This window comes from Taeniopygia guttata, chromosome 1A (assembly GCF_048771995.1).
Source record: "Taeniopygia guttata chromosome 1A, bTaeGut7.mat, whole genome shotgun sequence".
NCBI lineage: Eukaryota > Metazoa > Chordata > Aves > Passeriformes > Estrildidae > Taeniopygia > Taeniopygia guttata.
The window spans coordinates 48,969,544-48,986,958 of NC_133025.1; the positions used below are offsets into that span (position 1 = coordinate 48,969,544).

The 17,415-nt window shown below is 44.3% G+C and overlaps 1 protein-coding gene across 6 annotated transcripts in view; it reads right to left on the reverse strand.

Annotated features, from left to right (window-relative positions):
- CACNA1I (calcium voltage-gated channel subunit alpha1 I) overlaps positions 1–17,415 on the reverse strand; it is a 161,730-nt gene that overhangs the window by 40,446 nt on the left and 103,869 nt on the right. For all 6 annotated transcript variants that reach the window (XM_030262967.4, XM_030262966.4, XM_030262965.4 and 3 more), the window contains 4 exons: positions 9,572–9,731; positions 7,056–7,371; positions 6,346–6,438; positions 269–572 (listed from right to left, as the gene is read on the reverse strand). In XM_030262967.4, the coding sequence (XP_030118827.4) occupies positions 269–572; positions 6,346–6,438; positions 7,056–7,371; positions 9,572–9,731 (873 nt within the window). The remainder of the gene's footprint in view (positions 1–268; positions 573–6,345; positions 6,439–7,055; positions 7,372–9,571; positions 9,732–17,415) is intronic.

A 17,415-nucleotide genomic window follows, 5' to 3' on the forward strand; every position in this document is an offset into this window, starting at 1 on the left:
ACGCCTGACTATACCAGACATGGAGCCCTTTACAAGCCTCAGTGTCTTTATCGCTTTATGGTCTCTGAATTTCAGATCTGGATTATCCATGCTCCCTGCTGGTCACCCTCACCTTGCTGGCCACGGTGCCATGCTCAGTGGCCAATGTCAATTCTAATTCTGTGCTTTATAGGCACAGTTCCTTTGGCAAGCTGGCACATGGAGACGCTCCCAGTTACTCTCACATTTCCCCCACTGGCATTTCCAGCTTTACCCCTGCGATCCTTACTGTAGTGCCTCTGGCTTTTCCTGTTGCTGACGGGTTTGGCATCGCCGGGCTCCTGCCCGTGGCGCCAGCTCTGCACGCTGTTGTACAGCCCCAGGGTGCGGCGCTTGGCCTTGCGCAGGATGTGGCAGACGTACTGGAAGATCTCCTCGTAGCAGTCTCCCGGCTCCATGTAGCTGGCAACTGTGCTGGAGGAGAGGTACCGGGCCCTCTGCTCCTGCATCAGCTGGTGCTCCCGCTGCTTGGTCTCCGAGAACTGCGTGGCGATCACCACCAGGCATAGGTTGATCATGAAGAAGGAGCCCACCTAGCAGCAAAAGATAAGAAGGGACCAATATCAACATGAAAAAGAACACGTGGGAGCAGGAATGGAAGAGGAGAGAGGAGGGGAAAGTGACTGGAGGCAGACAGAGGAGTGGGAATCAGTCTGCATATGGAGGTTTCAGGGAAAGCCAGAAGTGTATGAGCTTGGTTTTGAGGGCACACTCAACATAATTTCCATGCAGAATTTAAAGCTATGCATTGAAATTCAGGAAACAGGTCCAACTTTTAGCAAGTTTTGGGACTTTTAGCAATCACTTATAAGTTACATACAAAGGGTTTGATGAAAACCAGACTTTATTTTCCCCTCTTTGTGTTAAATAGAAGGTAGGAGACAGAGAACCAGTTTGGTTGATTTCTCTTCTGCTTATTACTTTACCACTGGAAAAATCATGCACTGCCATTTACAGTCTCCACCTCTTGGAAGAAATGTCAGTATTCTCAAATCATTTTAATGAATTACTAGCATACATGGGGCATATTATTGATTTCTACCATTTGCACCTTAATTCTCCAAACAGGGAGATGGGGCTTTCCTGAAATGAGTGAGCTTTTGAAATAAAAAAAGACTTTACAATGTCAAACAACTTTTAAAATTACACTGAGTAGTCTGGTATAGCCAGACTTCTTTGCTTCATTTGTATTCTTCTGATACAAGACATATCATATTAGCTCTTCTTTAACTTGTCCTCTGGCCTACACAGGCTTCTCATTTCAAACACAGAAACTGTAAAAAATACTCCCAATTTCTTAGAAAGAGCATACAAAATGCCCAAGTTCTCCCTATTCTCCATGAAGAACCCCAAATGTCTACCAGGCTTAATTTAAAACTTGTATGCTCCCTTTAAACCTTGTTTTTCCTATTTATAAAATGGAGCAAGCTTTTTTTTTTTTTTTTTTTTTTTTTTTTTTTTTTTTGTGCTGAGAGTTCTGGAGGAAAAATAAACTCACCCTGTGTTATATATTGTGAAATTAGAGATTAATTTCCACCAGGAGATCTATCCATAGATAGGTAGATAGAGGATAAATCCTGGGCTTCAATATGATGAGGATTTCATTCATAAAAGGGCTAATAACTACATTCAAAATGATTTTCAAAAGCTATGACACCTTGATTGGTGCCTGCTCTTTGCAGAGCTGTGTCAATAGGGCATTGATAAAATTCAGAGACTAAACTGTGACCAAGGACTCTGCATCTGCAGTGCTCTGGAAAAGACTCCATGGGGCAGCCCCTGGGAGGAGATTAAGCACCAGCTCAAGATTTTTGCTTCCTCTGGACCTGTGAGCATTCCTGCTAAGGGGCATCCTGGCACCAGTTTCTCCTGTATGAACCCACACAGGACCCAGTCTCACCTCACTGTCCCTCCTTTGCAAGCAAATAGCTCTGACAGAGAGCAGGATTCAGTCCTGACCTTGTCTTCACATGTCTCCTCTCCTGTAAAGCCTTTCCAGCAAAGGGGACAGAGCAGGCAAAGGTGTTGATAACCTGACCCCAGTGCTTGTGAATGGAAAAAAAGGTTTATTTCAGCAAGTACCTCAGAGCTTGTTTTACCTATCCAAGCAGCCTTTCCCTTAGTTCATAGCCCTTACTGCCCCCCTGACCAGCTTGCCCTTGTGGGCGACCCTTTCTTTTGGACACAGGTGCCTTTTGTCCAAAGGCCACGTGTCCCTGCTAGCATCTCAATGACCCTTTGAAACATGAAGTTCTTTCCAACCAGCTTCAACACAAGGACAATAAAGTATCTCAAAATAAAGGGCTTTTTTTCCCCCCCTCCTCCTCTCAGCACCCTTCAAAGCTGTTCTAATTCTGTTTCCTGTCATCACTGAACCCTTCTCTTCTCTTTCCTTCCCCCATATTTCAGCCTATTTTTCCTTCAGCTTCTGCATGCAGCCTTGAAAATTAAAATGATGCCTTGTTCAGATTCCTTTGCCTTCACCCAACATTTTCCCTAGTCTGTGATGTCTTGCATGTTTTATTTTAACTGATGAGCATATTACTGGGAATCCAAATTCTTCTCTGATCCACTCTCCTCAGCAGCATGATACTCACCCAGGCTTTCCTTTTGGTTATGTCCCTCACTAAGTGAGGCAGTGCAAGGAGATGGACACCAGCTGTGTGAACATTTCTGTAACACCACTTGTGACACTGCCACATACTCTGCAACCTCCCACAACTCCCAAACAACAAGCAATTAGGGCTTGCAACACCTTCTCTCTAGGCCACAAGAGGAAGAGCTGAGAGCAGAGATGCCCTCACCAGGACTGCACTGTCAGCCCAGAGTTGAATCAGGAGTGAGGTTCTGGTTCACGTCCCTGAGCCCTGTCCTCACAGGCACCATTTGCTGCCTTCTCCCACCAGATGAACAAAAAGAGGGGGAGTGAAAGGAGTGGATATGGGAACTACTCCCCAGTCCTTATTCTTTTAGCTAGGAACATAAAACACAAAGCAAATTAGCTTGGTTAATCCTTAAAGCCACAGGCAAGTCCATAAACTCTCAGTCTCTGCTGAGTTTGGCACTGCCTCCCAGCTAGGAGAAGGACATGAAGGGTCCCAGAAAGCTCCTAATTGAGTGATTCATCTCAGCTGGCTGAGCAGAGAGACAGAAAGAGTCAGACATGGAATCAAAGCATTTGAGAGAAGCAAATGGAGACCCTCGATTCCAAGTCCCAACACAGCATCCTGTTCAGCCCTGAGACTAAGCTGTGCTTTGATAAAGCAGATCCTGGCCTCATTCAGCCCAAAGTTCAAGCCCCATCTCTGCAATATCTAACAAAATCTGACTAGTGCTGCAGATCCTGACTTGTCAATTAATTTTACTACTTATGCCTGGATTTCCAGCTTGCCCTCTGAGGCCCACACATGTAAGCACAGCACCCTTCAAGGAGCCTCTGAGTGCTGCAATGCTGATGCCAGTGTAAGAGTTCAGAAGAGCTCCTTGCTATGCTCCAGGAGCCACAGCAGTGGCCAAATAGCTGGAGAGGTGACAAAGAGACACCTGGACCTCAAGCAGGAAAACCCAAGTGAAACACTGACCCAAGAGCAGGGAGTAGTCCTTCCTTCATGTCATATCCATGATCTCTGGTCAAGAGGGAAGCATTTTAAAATCTGCTGAAGACATAAAATGCTTTTCCCAGACTGTTCTACAAGGCCATTCAAGAGTGCCATGGTCAGTCAGCACCCTTTCCCTCAGAGAAGCACATCTATGCAGGACTTCTAGCTGTGCTGGGAGTATATCCAGGTGGTGGAGCCTTCTTACTGCCATATGAGCAGTAGCAGGTAATGCCCTCATGTAGGTGTTTGCAGATATCATTGTAGGAAAGAAGTCACGGATGAAAGCACAGCTCTAGACAGAAGCTGCAGAGATGCAGCCCCAGAAGAGTAAGTCTGAGCCAAGCCTAGAATGTGTGTGGAAAAGAAAAGAGTCAGGGCTTAAAGTATGACTGTCAGAACGATCCAGCTTAGAAAGCCAGGTCTTCAAAACATGGAGAAGGAGGGAAGAATAAAGGCTGGAAGGGCCATACTTCATGAGACTTAAAGAGCGATCATCATTCTATAGGAAGATTCAGATAGAAAATGCAGCCAAATTATATAAAGTTGGCATTGCTATATACCAAGAAGGTAGCAGGAAGGCCAAAAACTTCCTTGGCCTAACTCCACAAAAGGTAAAGAAACTATTCCACTGAGCATATGACTCCTTTGTTCTCAGCAGGCCCAAAGTAACCTGAGATTCATGTTCTCCCGTGTTTGACAGAAATAAACCTATATGGCTTCTGCAAATGAGGAGGGAGTGTCTAGAAATGTCAATGACACTCTGCAGTAACATCTCAGGTGGAGTGTTTAATTGAGAGTTTTCGGTGCCTGCAAATTCAGAGACACAGTTTGAATCACTGTGAATCCACATGATGTGAGCCAGCACTAGAAGGATACTTAGAAACCAAAAATACGCTGACAATTTATGTAGTTTGAAATGTGGGGAGAAGGGCAGTTTCTGGAACTGGCCTACAAAAGACCAGGTATGTGTGCCCCAGTGGTTAAACACTGATCCTGCATAGTCCTTCCTGGTTCTGGGAGAGACTGGGGCTGTGGGACAAGGAGTAAAGTCTGTGTCTAATTGCATATTCTACAAATTGGGGTATCCTGACCATTCTGCTCGAAGTCAAAATACAGGTGGGTACTAAATATCTATTGCATTGATGGGTATATGAACAAAATTAATGGGAAATGATTATTTTCTGAACTCCCAAAAAGCAGCAGATGTCCAGTTTGCCCTTGAGAACAAAGCTTGTGGAAACTCCTCTCCATCATCTCATGCTATGCAATCACATCTCTGCACTGTCTCTTTGGGACTCTCCAGCATCAAAGTAAAAGCAACATTTCTTAAGGTATATTTCACCTCTGCTGTCCAGGTTCATGCTTCATCCAACAGGGAGTATGCCATATTCTTGTTTTTATCTCCTTGTCTTTCCCTTGTGAGAATAGAAGGCCGTAAGGCAGGGTGAAATCAAGGATATAGTAAGATCTTTTTATGTTGTCTGACCTGAATGGGCCAATAGATTTTTTTTTATTTTTGGGCCACCCTCCATATGTACAGGCTGCAGAACTTCTCACAGAAATGGATTAAAGTCTGCTTTATCTCAAGTCATTGCATGCCAGCTTGAATGTAAACTAGATCCTGTACTAGGTCAGTCTGTTAGTGTTACTGGGTGACTGCTTCTAGAGATCCTATTTCTTGAAGGGAATGGCCCCATAGGACAAGTGTTGGATGAAGATCAGAGTCCTGGCCAGGTCCATTCATCAGTCCATCCAAATGTATGTTGGCCTTGGAAACACACACTGAGGTCTTTACTCAGTGACCTGAAACTAAATTGCCTCTACTATGTACAGATTTTATACTTCCCATAATTCATCCTGTCTTTCCATTTCATTCTTGGCTTTAGTCCCCCAGGTGAGCAATGTCAAGAGCCTTCATAAAAAACAAAATCCTTTCCTTGTTAGAAACAGGATATTCCCTCCAGGAAAACGCACCTATGCAAGGGAAGCCTGAGGACTGGGGAGGCAATGGCACCATGTTTCTCACCTCTCATCCCATGTGCTGATAATGAATATTCTTGGAGAAAACCAACCTTCAAACTTCATTTGCATAAATCCACAGGGCTTATAAACTACTTATTAAGTTCTCATTGCTGACACACTTCTCTCTTTCCATCCTATCATCCACAAGGGATCTCACACAGCCAGTTTATTTCAGACTGCTGACACTCTTGGAGCAGTAGCTCCTTTGTGCTCATGGTGAGGAAGTAATTCAGCATGACAGACTCTGAATCTAACAAAATGTGAATCTCAGACTCTGAACCTGATAAACCCAGGTGCTACCAAAAGCTCCTCACTCAACATGGCTCAAAAATTACTCAAGAGCTTAAACTGTATAGAGACCTAGTAGAAGGGCAGAGAAAGAACTGGCTTTTAAGTCAAGTGGTTTGGGGTATTTGCTTTGCAAGAAGATCTGCCAGTGAGAACATTATTCTGCACTGGGCACATATAAATTTAAAAATCCATCTTAAGCATATTTTTGAGTGAAAGCTAATAACTTGGCTGACAACTACATATGTGATCCTCCCTCAGACTCTTGGTGAAAATCAACTAGCCGGATTTCTGAAATTTCTAGAAGTTTACTTCCCCAGTATCTATGTTGATCTAAGACCTGTTTTTTGTCAGTTCTTAGCTTGCATTGCTGACATTCATCAAATCTTATACTTACGATTATCAACAAGATAAAGTAGATAAAATTGTAGAAGGAATGGGCGTCCATCACATAGTACATGATCTCCACCCACCCTTCCAGTGTGATCACCTGCAAAGACAAACAAGACAAACAGGAGGGGTGGTCCAGAGCTCACTCCTCAGTGTATAGCAAGCAGATACTGGCAGGACAGTTGCAATCCAAGAAAGGTGAGAAACAACAATTCATTTTAATGAAGCCAAATTTCCATTTTGGGAAATCAGCATGGCACTGCTTGATGACACTGGAATACTGTCAAAGCCTGTGAGATCATTCTAGTCCACAGCAGGAATATTTCATTAAAATAGTTCATTTCCCTGGATCGCAGCAGGGGAAAACCCGCAGCAGGTTGCTGTGCCCCTTGGACTGGACACCGCGTACAGTCGGAGGAAAATAAAAAAGGCATGGATTTTAGCTCCCATCTGCAACACGTGCTGGGAATTGGAAAAAAAAAAAATTTCCTTTACTATAGCTGGAGGGGAAACTGGTACAAGCCAGCCTGAAGGGTGGAGCTTATTTTGGCAAGTGCATTCCTGTGTACACTGTTAGCCTTACCATAGGAGTTACAAGGCCCTTTACTTTACATCTCTGCCACACCCTGCAGAAACTACCACTGGAGCCCAGAAAAACTGAATTTGAAAAACAGAAATATAAGCTTGAGCCTTGTAAGGAGGCTAACTCAGACTTACCTGAAATATCACAATCCAGGCATACCCAATATTGTCGAAGTTGATGGCACCCTTGTGCGGGTTGGCGTTGCCTGTGCGGCACACATTGTAGTACTGGTTCCAGTTCACACACATGCCACTGACATTAAACTCTTGCCGGACTGAATTGTAATAATAATAATCATCCTTGTCCAAACAACACTCATGGCCTCGCTCCTTCAGCGGGGGTATCTCGTGACAGCCCATAATTCCATTGTCTCCTGACAACGAGCAGATAAAGGGCATCTCATCATCTTCCTCTGGTTGGTAATAAGGGGGCAGGACAATGTCACCTTGTCTGCAAAAGAGCCCACAGTCAAATTTCCTGTGACAAAGAGTTTCCTATCTATCAGTGATACTGATGGGGCTGGGAGCCCCCATTCTGACATAGTGACTGCACTGGGTAGGGGATTTCCAGGTTTATTGACTCAGGAGAAGGGGAGGAATGACAGGGCTCCTGAAAACCAGCAAATTTCTAGGGTGAGCCCCCAGTTTTCAGAGCTTTTCCTGCCATCAGATCACCCCAGGCCAAATTGCACAATCTGCTTGCATGGAGATGAAAAAAAGCTGGAATGCAGAGATTTGCAGTCTGATCACTCTCCCCATTAACATCAAAGCTAAATCAGATGCAATGACATTAAGGAAGTTCATCAGGCTTTACTGTAATATGTTCATATATGTAACTGCTGATGGACATGTTTTATAACATTTGGTAGTGAACCTTCTGTACTTCTAAAAAAAAAAAATCCAGTTCATGCATAATTAACATTGCACAGATAAGCCTTAAAATTTGGAAATGGAAAGATAAAATTGACTTAACCTTAACTTTGACTCCTCCTTGGCAGCGGGCATTATGGGTGCAATGTTTTATGACAAGTTCATGTATTTTTTCCAAATAATGCAAGCACCTTCCAAATGCATGAATAATTAAAATCATCTATGCTTGCCTAGCTGGAGATGAGCTAATATCAGAAAAGTGAAAGGTGGAGATACAAAAAAAAAAAAAAAAAAGGATTAAGCTCTATCTGGTGTATTCCTTGCAGTGCTATAATGCACAACTTTCACGTTGTGTACAAATGCAGACTTTTTCACTAAATGTCATTGGAAGAGGACAGGTGTTGATGAAAAAGAAAAAGACAGGCCCTGATTGTTAACTAAGCAGGACTAAGATACAAAGGTATGTTGTAACTCATCCTCATCACTGATGCATGGGCACCTTCAGAACTGATTTCAATAGCAATGGTCAGCCAAGTATTTTCTAATATCTGTCATTGTGAAGGCTGTGGCCCCAATTCACTTCCCAGTTGCATCAACTCTGCATGGATGTAATTACACTCATTAAAGAAGTGCTACTCCTGATTTACATAAAGGACAATCATCCTAAACAGTAGTTTTTCCCCAAGGAGTAAATAAACACAGGAAATGCCTGCTTTAAGCAGCACCTACTCTGCAACTCTGCTGCTGTTCTGCACATTGTATTTTCACACTTTTTTTTTTCCAATTTGAGATGCTGTAAAGCTTCAGAACTGTTTAATCGGTTTAAACAGATCGACAGCTCTGGGTTTTCTTTTAGCGGTCTACACTGATAGCACACCTGGGATTAGCATACGGTTTTAAGAAAACATTTTAAAGCCTGAGATCTACTAAAGCCAGAGAGTCAACAGGAAGAGCTGTGCCCTGAAACTGAGTAATCGGAGACTTCATAGCAGGCAGGAGCTTTTCCACCCCACTGCCTGTGGGAGGAGTAATGCTGCACTCTGCAGACTCCCCCATGACTCCCCAAATAAACCTCAGATACCTGTAATTGACCCCTGTGTGGCTTCAGGCTCTCTTTGTCAGAACTGTTCCCACGTTTCCCCACGAGTTTTTTGTCCCATTCAAACATTTGTTCTTTGGTTTCAGATGCTCTCACTTCTACTAACCCAGCTGTGGGACACCTCTCCCAGCAGCCCTCTATCCCTTCTCCATGGCACTGGCCACACACAATTCTACTCCCCAAGTTTTCTAGAAATTTCTCAGTGTCCCTCCAGAGGTAATGAACTACTGCTGAAACAGTGACCCCAGCTCCCTTTTGGTGGTATCAGAGATGTTCCTGGATGCATCAGGCAGCACTATAGCTTTCTGTAAGACTCCTGCAAGTGCTGTTTTCTGAAGAGGCAGCATGTTCAGGATCTTTTGGCAGCATGTATCAGAGTTTCAGTTCTTTCTGGGTGTAGGAGCACCATCCTGTATTACTAGGCATGGCTGGAGGGGACAGTCATGCTAACCTGTGCCTTGATTAAATCCAAGTGAGCCCAGACACCTGCTGTGAAGAAAACCATCTGTCTTTGCCCACCCTCCCTTTCTACTGCAAGATCTTCCCAACACCTGCACATGATCACCCCGCACTTGGAGTAGTGATACACAGAGAGCCTGCCAGAAAACATGAGCAGCCAGAGGGAAAAAGAAACATCCACAGAAGGAAGGAAGGAAGGAGATGTTGTCTCCCAGTCACTCACACTGTGAAGTTCTCCTCCATGAAGCAGCGGTTGCGGAGCAGCCCAGCCCACAGCTGCACCCCAATGATGCCGAAGATAAAGAAGACAAAGAAGCAGAGAAGAAGGACGTTCCCCAGCATGGGCAAGGTGTCCAGCAGCAAATTCACAAGGATGCGCATGCCTGCAGGGGGAGAAGAGAACCAGAAGAAGCAAGTGTGGGACACAGGGATAGAGAAAGAGAGAGAGGAAAGAAAGGAGAAGAAAAGGAAAGAAGTTTACAAGACAAGCATAAAAAAGGCAAAAAACACCATGAAAATAAAAGAAGAGTGTCAGAAATTAACTGCTGTCCAGACCTGGCCAGATTTATGGTTACTGCCCTTTCTTGTCCTAACCTCTACTGACAGGCAGCCAGCAGAGCTGCTGTGATGCTTTTATCTCTTAACCTTAGGCCACCATCTGCAGCAGAGAAGAAAAGAGAATGAGACTTTTGGTGCCATCAGCTATCTGACTGACATACCTCCCTCCCTTTTCCCTGCAGAAGGACAACAGAGTGATGACTGTCCCAAAGGGGCATGTCAGCTCAACAGCCCCATTATCCAATGGCTCCAACTGAAGGTCATCCCAGTACAGCAACTGTATCCTGTTGCCTGTGAGACCTGCATGGACAAACCAAGACCAGCCTGCCAGTGGGATGAACCTTTTCAGAACATATAAACTGGCATAGATAATTGGTTTTTTTTTCAGTGGCAGTATCATCAAGAGACAGTCATGAAAACCACAATTTCCTCCCCTGGCTAGTCCTCATGTCCCAGTGGGGCTGGAGCACACAAGTAGCAGGCACAGCCCAAAAATCTTCCAGCACAGAATCTCTGCCCAGTGCAAATGTTTCAAAAAAAAAAATTTTTTCACTCTATAATTACCTAATGAATTATTCGTGTGGTTTTATTTCCCCCTTGACTCTTTAGCGCAGAGCCACAAGTAGGGGTAAACATAGTCCATTTCTCCATGGAGCTAATGGCTCTTCCTCTGCTGTCTGGGAGATGGTGAAAGTCTAGAAATTCTTCTGAGCATCACAGTACTGCCTTTATCCCTGTGCACACCTCACGAGGTTGTCTCTCTTTGTCTCCATGGAGGTCCTCCCCAGATACCTGGAGAGCTCCTTCACTGAAGATGTTCCATGTAGACCAGCAAATAATTAGCTAATTAGGTATTTATAACCAATTCATTGCTTCAGATGGCAGTAGAAGGGGAAAGAGGAGGGGAAGATAAGATTAGGATTCTCTGACAGCCCTTTGAGGCACAAGATAATCTCCCTTGTGTACCTAGCACCAAGTAATTACCACACAATACTATACATTATGCTCCATGTCTATTCCCCAGACTGCTTACCCCACAGAGAGGGGAGGGAAGTGGCACCTGTGGTGGGGCAGGCAGGTTTGGAATTCACAAACACTGAAGGAAGAGGGAGAAGAGTGCCTGCTGTGAAACAGCAGACTGGTTTAGATTAATAAAGAATACTTTGGAGACAGAGCAGAGTGGAAGAGACAGGAGTGATATTTACAGGTACGTAATGTGTAGGAAGGAGAAGATGCTTATTGGTGCCTCCATGGGATCATGAAGGATAAGGGATGATGGCAATAGCTCCAAGACCAGGCTGTGGAGCAGTAGTTAAGCCCTGCTGCCCGCTTGTCCAGCTGTGTCACCAGTCACTATATAAGGCAGCTTCTAGACAAGTACATCAGGGACACAGCTCCAGCCACTCACTCAGCTGTGCCCTGAGTCACTGACAGCTCTCTGACCTCTCAGCACACCAAGCCCAACAGCACAGCCCCTGATACCTGCTGGGCCCTGGAAAAATGCCCTGGGCAGCACTGGGACTTCAAGACTGTGCACCCTCACTGTAGTGCTACGTGTTCCCAGCATTAATGTTGTGTCACAGAACGAACTCAGTAGTTCCCATAAACTGTCCTGGCCAGCACATTAGGGAGAGCCAAGAGATGTGGGAAGCTGTGCCAGTAATGCTGCAAGAGGGTGTGGTGTTTTTCAGATCAATTGATGCTAGCTCCATTTCAGAGCTGGCTAATGGGAGAGATGAGGCTGCCCTTACATTGAAATGCAGAACAGAGAAAACAGACATTCCTACCAGAATTTTACAGACAGCATCCTTGTTGGGTCAGAATTTACCAAAATTGATTTTGTCTATGTTCCAAGAGAAAGCAAGTGCAAAACTTGTCTGGCTTTTTCCATGAAAGATCCTGCTTGCCCATACATTCTCCATCTTGACTCTCAGAGGGATTACTAATGGTACAAGTACTAATGCTCTCCACAGCTCCAAGATCATACCTATTGCCCCCATGTTAGGCCCTCTGGGGTACGTGGGGCCATGACCCAAGACCTGGCAGGTGGCCCCTGTGGTATCTTTTCCACATCACAAAGAATTTCAGCATTAACAGGTTCTAAGTCCAAATGAAACCAGTTTGGGGTTTTTTTTTGTTTTGTTTTTTTTTTTTTTTAATTTCACAGTTAGACAGATTCATCTTTCTCTTCCCATTGATGTTGACTATGGATATGAGATTGGCTCTTCAAAAGCATTAATACTGAATCTAAACACATCCAAACATTCAAATATCAGTTGCAATTGCAGGAGAAAGAGGGAGAAAGACTGAACGGCCTAAGGTCAACACGTGATGATTTACTGTAGAAGCTGGAGGCCAAAATAATGGGGTCTCTAAAGCAACTGCCCAACAGTGGAAACGGGAATTGCAGCTTTGGGAGTATTCTGGTTTGGGGAACTGGGATACCTGCCTTTTCCAAAGGGCCCATGCTGGACAAGCTGCCATCCACAGCAATACCTGTACATCTTGAATGACAAATTCTGAAAGGTGCTGGAAAGCCCATCCTTTATCCAAATCCTCCTGCTGCCTCCTTCCCACCTTCTGTTGCCTCTACCTGCTGCTAAGCCATTTTCCTCTTGCTCTGCCTACACCTCCTCTCTGCCTCTGTGCTGCTCCTCAGCTTATGTGCACATTTTTCCTGGCCTCCCTCCCCACTGCTGCCTTTCCCCACATCCCTGTTTGTCCTTTACCATTGGCAGAGCAGAAACCATGCTGGCTCACAGTAAGGAGGGGATATGAAAGGGACAATGACCTTTTCTGAAGCATCCTTTGTGAAAAAGGGAACGCTGCTCAAGAAGAGAAAGGAAGAGGGGCTGGGCAGTCTGGAGGAAAAGCAAGGAGGGAAAGCATTGATGAAACAACATTCAGCAACCAAACAGCCTTCCAGGGCATCAAATATGAAAAGGTTTTGCTCTTCAAGGGCAATAAAAGCAAGAAACATTAAATATTCATGAGTGCCACGTGTGGGCTCTGAAAGATCTTTTCTCCACTCACTCTGACCAGGGGACCAGGGGAAGGGAGGAAATGAAACGGCCTTGCCTGTGGGCATCCAAGGAAGGAAACAATGCTCACATAATGGTTCCCTGCTGCTCACCCATGCCCTTGAGCAAGGGGTAGAGAAGGGTGCTCCATGGTACCTTGAAGGCAGGGCTGCTTCTGGTAAGATATCCCGCAGAAGCAAAGCCACAGGTGTGTTCACCACTCAAACACAGCAGGAGATGGGGGGAAAGCCAGTGCATGTGAAGTCAAAAGGAGATAGGTTTGAGGCAATCCTTCCCTCGCTTGGGGTAAAGCACATGGAGGAGAACACAAATCTCACCTGCATCGCGGACCAAGCTACCAACTGTCATTTTAACTGGAACAAAAACAAATTTCCTTCCCGTCAGCACTTGTGACTGTAGCTGGCAGGACATTTTGCAGAATGCAGAAACTGAAGTGTCATTATGTCCCTCAGCCAGGCTGCTTGTCCAAGCGTGCCTTCTTTCCTTCCTCCCTGCCCCAGGACACATGGCAGTCCATCCAGCTAGCATGGGGTTGGCAGGATTTTCCTGTGCATGCTCCTTTATGGAAATTTCCAGAACCAAGGCACTATTCCAGCAGAGAGGTTGTGCAGAAAGTACACAGAGAGAGACATGCACCTTCTTTTTTTTTTTTTTATTTTGCAGCCAACCTCTGTAGCTAAAATAATCTCAGTTTGTGTGCACAGTGCAAGCTGGTGCTCCAACTTGTGGCCGTCCTCACTAATCTCCTGCTGACCCGAGGCTTAGCTGTCATTTCACACATTGCATTCATAAATATCAGCTCCAATTTGGGCCAAACACTACCAAGAGACACCAGTCAGCTGTGGGTCCAACAGCAGACACACTGCCAAACTGACCTATACTATAACCCACACCTTCCCTCACCATGCAGATCTTTTCTCTTTGATGCATTCCTCCTAACTGAGGCCTCTTCTGCAAACAACACATGCAGGCTAAAGGAATTCAGCTGGAAGAGCCAGCATGCAGCTCCAAATGCTTTGTCCTCAAGCTGCAAAGCCAGCCTCATTCACACTGCAAACCATCACTGCCTGCTTTGCACCAAGGCAAGACAGAGAGCATGTCCAGATGGATGGCCAGACCCAAATTAAATCAGCTCTGTGGAAAGACAGGTCCATTGACAGTATGAGGTACTGAGAGACATTAAGCCAGTTCTGCTGCTAAGTAAAAACTGCCCCAGACACACTGGCCTCATTCAGAGAAAAAGAAAGCTTCCCATCAATCTCTTTATCAGGCTCTGGGTGCATTTGCAGGACACATTTAGAGCTGGGGGTTTAACACTTGCAGATGGTCAGCGTGATCCATAGCTCAGGAGCACTGGTCAGTTCCTCACCACATCCCCATTCTTGCCTTACTGACAAGTAAAGCCTTTTAGCATCCCTGACTGGCTCAGGCACCTCATCCTACACAGCCTATTGATGACATAACTTCAAATTATCTTTGTCACTCCCCAGTGTAACCACAGAAGAGATCAAAACATGACATTTCCAGCACTTATAAAGCTTCAGCCAGTACAGAGAGCTGTTGCTCATTTTCTCAGTATCATGGGCATACCAGTCCTCATCATCATACAATGGCTTCCCTTAGAATACTGAAGTTTAAACATTAAGTGGCCCTAGTCCTTACTTTCAAGGTACTTCTCAGCTTAAGCCTGGGGTAGCCAAAAGAGAGACAAACTCCAGAAAAAAAATTTGTTGGCCAGAGCTTTACCCTGCTGGAACAGAGCTTTCCAGACTAGAGTACACTCATATAAGAGGAAAAAAAATATCTTTAAGCTTGCTCAAGACTCTAGAAACCCTTGGGATCCAAGGATCCAGGGGCTAACACAGACCTCACCTCTTTTCAGTCAGAGAGTAAGACATGGAGCTGGTCAGGTCATAAACATGAAAAAGGAAAGCAAGAAGGGAAGAAAAACACCTCCCAACAGGTGTTCAGCTAAAACAACCACCAAAAAGAGAGCACAAATGAAACCAGAGATAAGCTGTTTTCTTTGGAGGGGAAGAGGAGCAAATAAAGACACAGGCACTGCAGAGCCACAGTGCTCAGCAAGCTGCCAGGTGATATGAAGAAGCAAGCTCAGAAGTGAAGCAGACCTGACTAATTGCAGACCTGACCCCATGGTTGCAGTGGCCTCAAGAAAGAGAGCAGAGCAAAATCCAGATCATTTACCTTTACACCTAAATGCTGACATTCCTGGAAAAAGAGTAGCCACAGTCCATCCTTTTCTGTCATCCAAAAAGAAGGAGACACCCAAGCGCTGCAACAGGCTGCACCTTATGATGGATGCTGTAAGCCCAGCTAAGTTTCACAGAAAACAACTGGAAATTCCTCCACAAGCAGTCACATTCAGGACGTGCCACCACAGCATGGCTGGTAGCCACATTATCCGTGAAATGAGCAGAAATGGATGCAGGCAAAAGTCCCAGTCAGCAGCCCCTTCTTCACTGTCTTGCCATTATCCCCTTGCAAGCTTTGGACTGTTAAGCAACCTTGTCTTGGAAAATGATGACAGGTGTCAGATTATTTCTTAGAGAGGTGTCTCTCTGGGGGATTACTGTCATTCTGTTCTTTTTTGTAATACTGAACATCTAATAAGCAACACCTACTACCACCTGCTACAGTAGTTCATTCACTGATCATCTCATTTTTCCCCATTTATCATGGCAGCGATGACTGCATTCACTTTCAGTGAAGAGTCTATTAAAAACATACAGTGCCAGCTTTTCTTTCAGAGTTGCAGGAGCCACCTAACACCAAGGACAAAAGTCAGCTCCAGTGCTGTGGCTGCCAGCAACTTGCCTCCAATCTATAAATATCCTTAAATTCTTTACCGATCTCTAGTGCTAAGTGGGACAGAATAATGCCAAATATTATGTAAAACAGCATTAATGCAACTTCTGGGTAAGATTTAACAGGGCTAATTTCCTCTTGCTGTCACTAGCATGAATCATGTTTCTTTCTACTGCAGGCAATGACATGACATTACGTGAAATGAGTGTGAACAGGAGAATCGGTCCCAAAATACACAAAGATAGAGAAATTTAAGGTTATGATTGTAAATTGCCTTGCCCACACACACAAAGTTTCATTTGCATTAATGTAATATGACAGTATCATTCACCCCATAATACACTGTCATTATTGCTCACATTTCCATGGTATCCATTGCTTGATAGGTCCCATGGGACAGATTTTGCAAAACAGCTCAGCTCCCATTTAGGCAGCAAAATACATGGCTGGGCTTTCATGATTGCTGTGTACACTGGAGGCTGAGCTTGTTTGAACAGGCAGCAGAATTGGCACAATGGGAGCTGTGAGGTACTGAGCATTTCTTAAAATTCTGGCTCTGCAGGTTCCCCTACAGGAGAAGGGAGAAATAAAGATTCCATCAAAGGTCTTTCTATTACTGGTTTCTGTAATGTTTTGTTTCGTTTTTTTCCAGGCTTGCTTTACTTTCAGTAACACAAATTCTGAAGTGTTGTTACAGACTCTTGTGATTTTTATCATCAGTCTTCGGATGCACGGCAGAAACCTTCAGGTGGGAAATCTTGCTATGACTTGAAAATCTCAGATTACAGCCAAAAAAAAAAAAAAAAAAAAAGAGAGACGGTTTTATTCCCCACTACTATGGGTGAAAAAAAATAAAAAAAAAGAGATGACTCACAGGTATAACAGTCTGAAAGCCATAGGAAAAATAAATAATCATAATCTCTGATTGTTTTTCCTTTTTCAACTCTCATGGCTTTAAAGCCATCTGAAAAACTTACAAGCCCACAATTAGTGACTTTTGAATACTTGCTAATAACAGTGAAATGAAGTGGACTGGTTCAGAGAAGGAAATATTACTTTCTCCCATGACCTGTGACCACAAAAAATAGAAACTAAGCCAGGTATCATACAAAACAAAGAACTTCCAGGCCTCTATTTTCTGCATTTCAGTGTTTCCCAGCTCCTTGCCATGATCCTACATTAAAAAAGGAATAAAATTTTCATTATATTTTGGGTTTTTTCTACAAAATTTACTTTGATTGCCCAGTTAAACACCTGGCAATACACTGCACAGTTGTAATGCACACGAAAAACAGCACTCAGTTCAGACAAGGAGAAAAAAAAAAATGGAGCTTATCTTCAGTGAGTGAAGACTTAAATTAAGTACAGGAAAAAACTGTTTCCTGTGAGTGAGGCACTGGAACATCCAGAGAAATTGTGGATGTCTCATCCTTGGAAGTGTTCAAGGCTAGGTTGAATGGGGCTCTGAGGAATCTGCTCTAGTTGAAGGTGTTCCTGCACACTGCAAAACGTGGGTCTGGTTACAGACCAGTTGTTTGTTAAAAACCTTCAGAGAAGCATTGGTTTGCAAACCCATTCAGCATATTTGTGAGTCAATAGATTTTCTTTATACTGTCCTTGACTTTGTATCGGTTTTGATTTC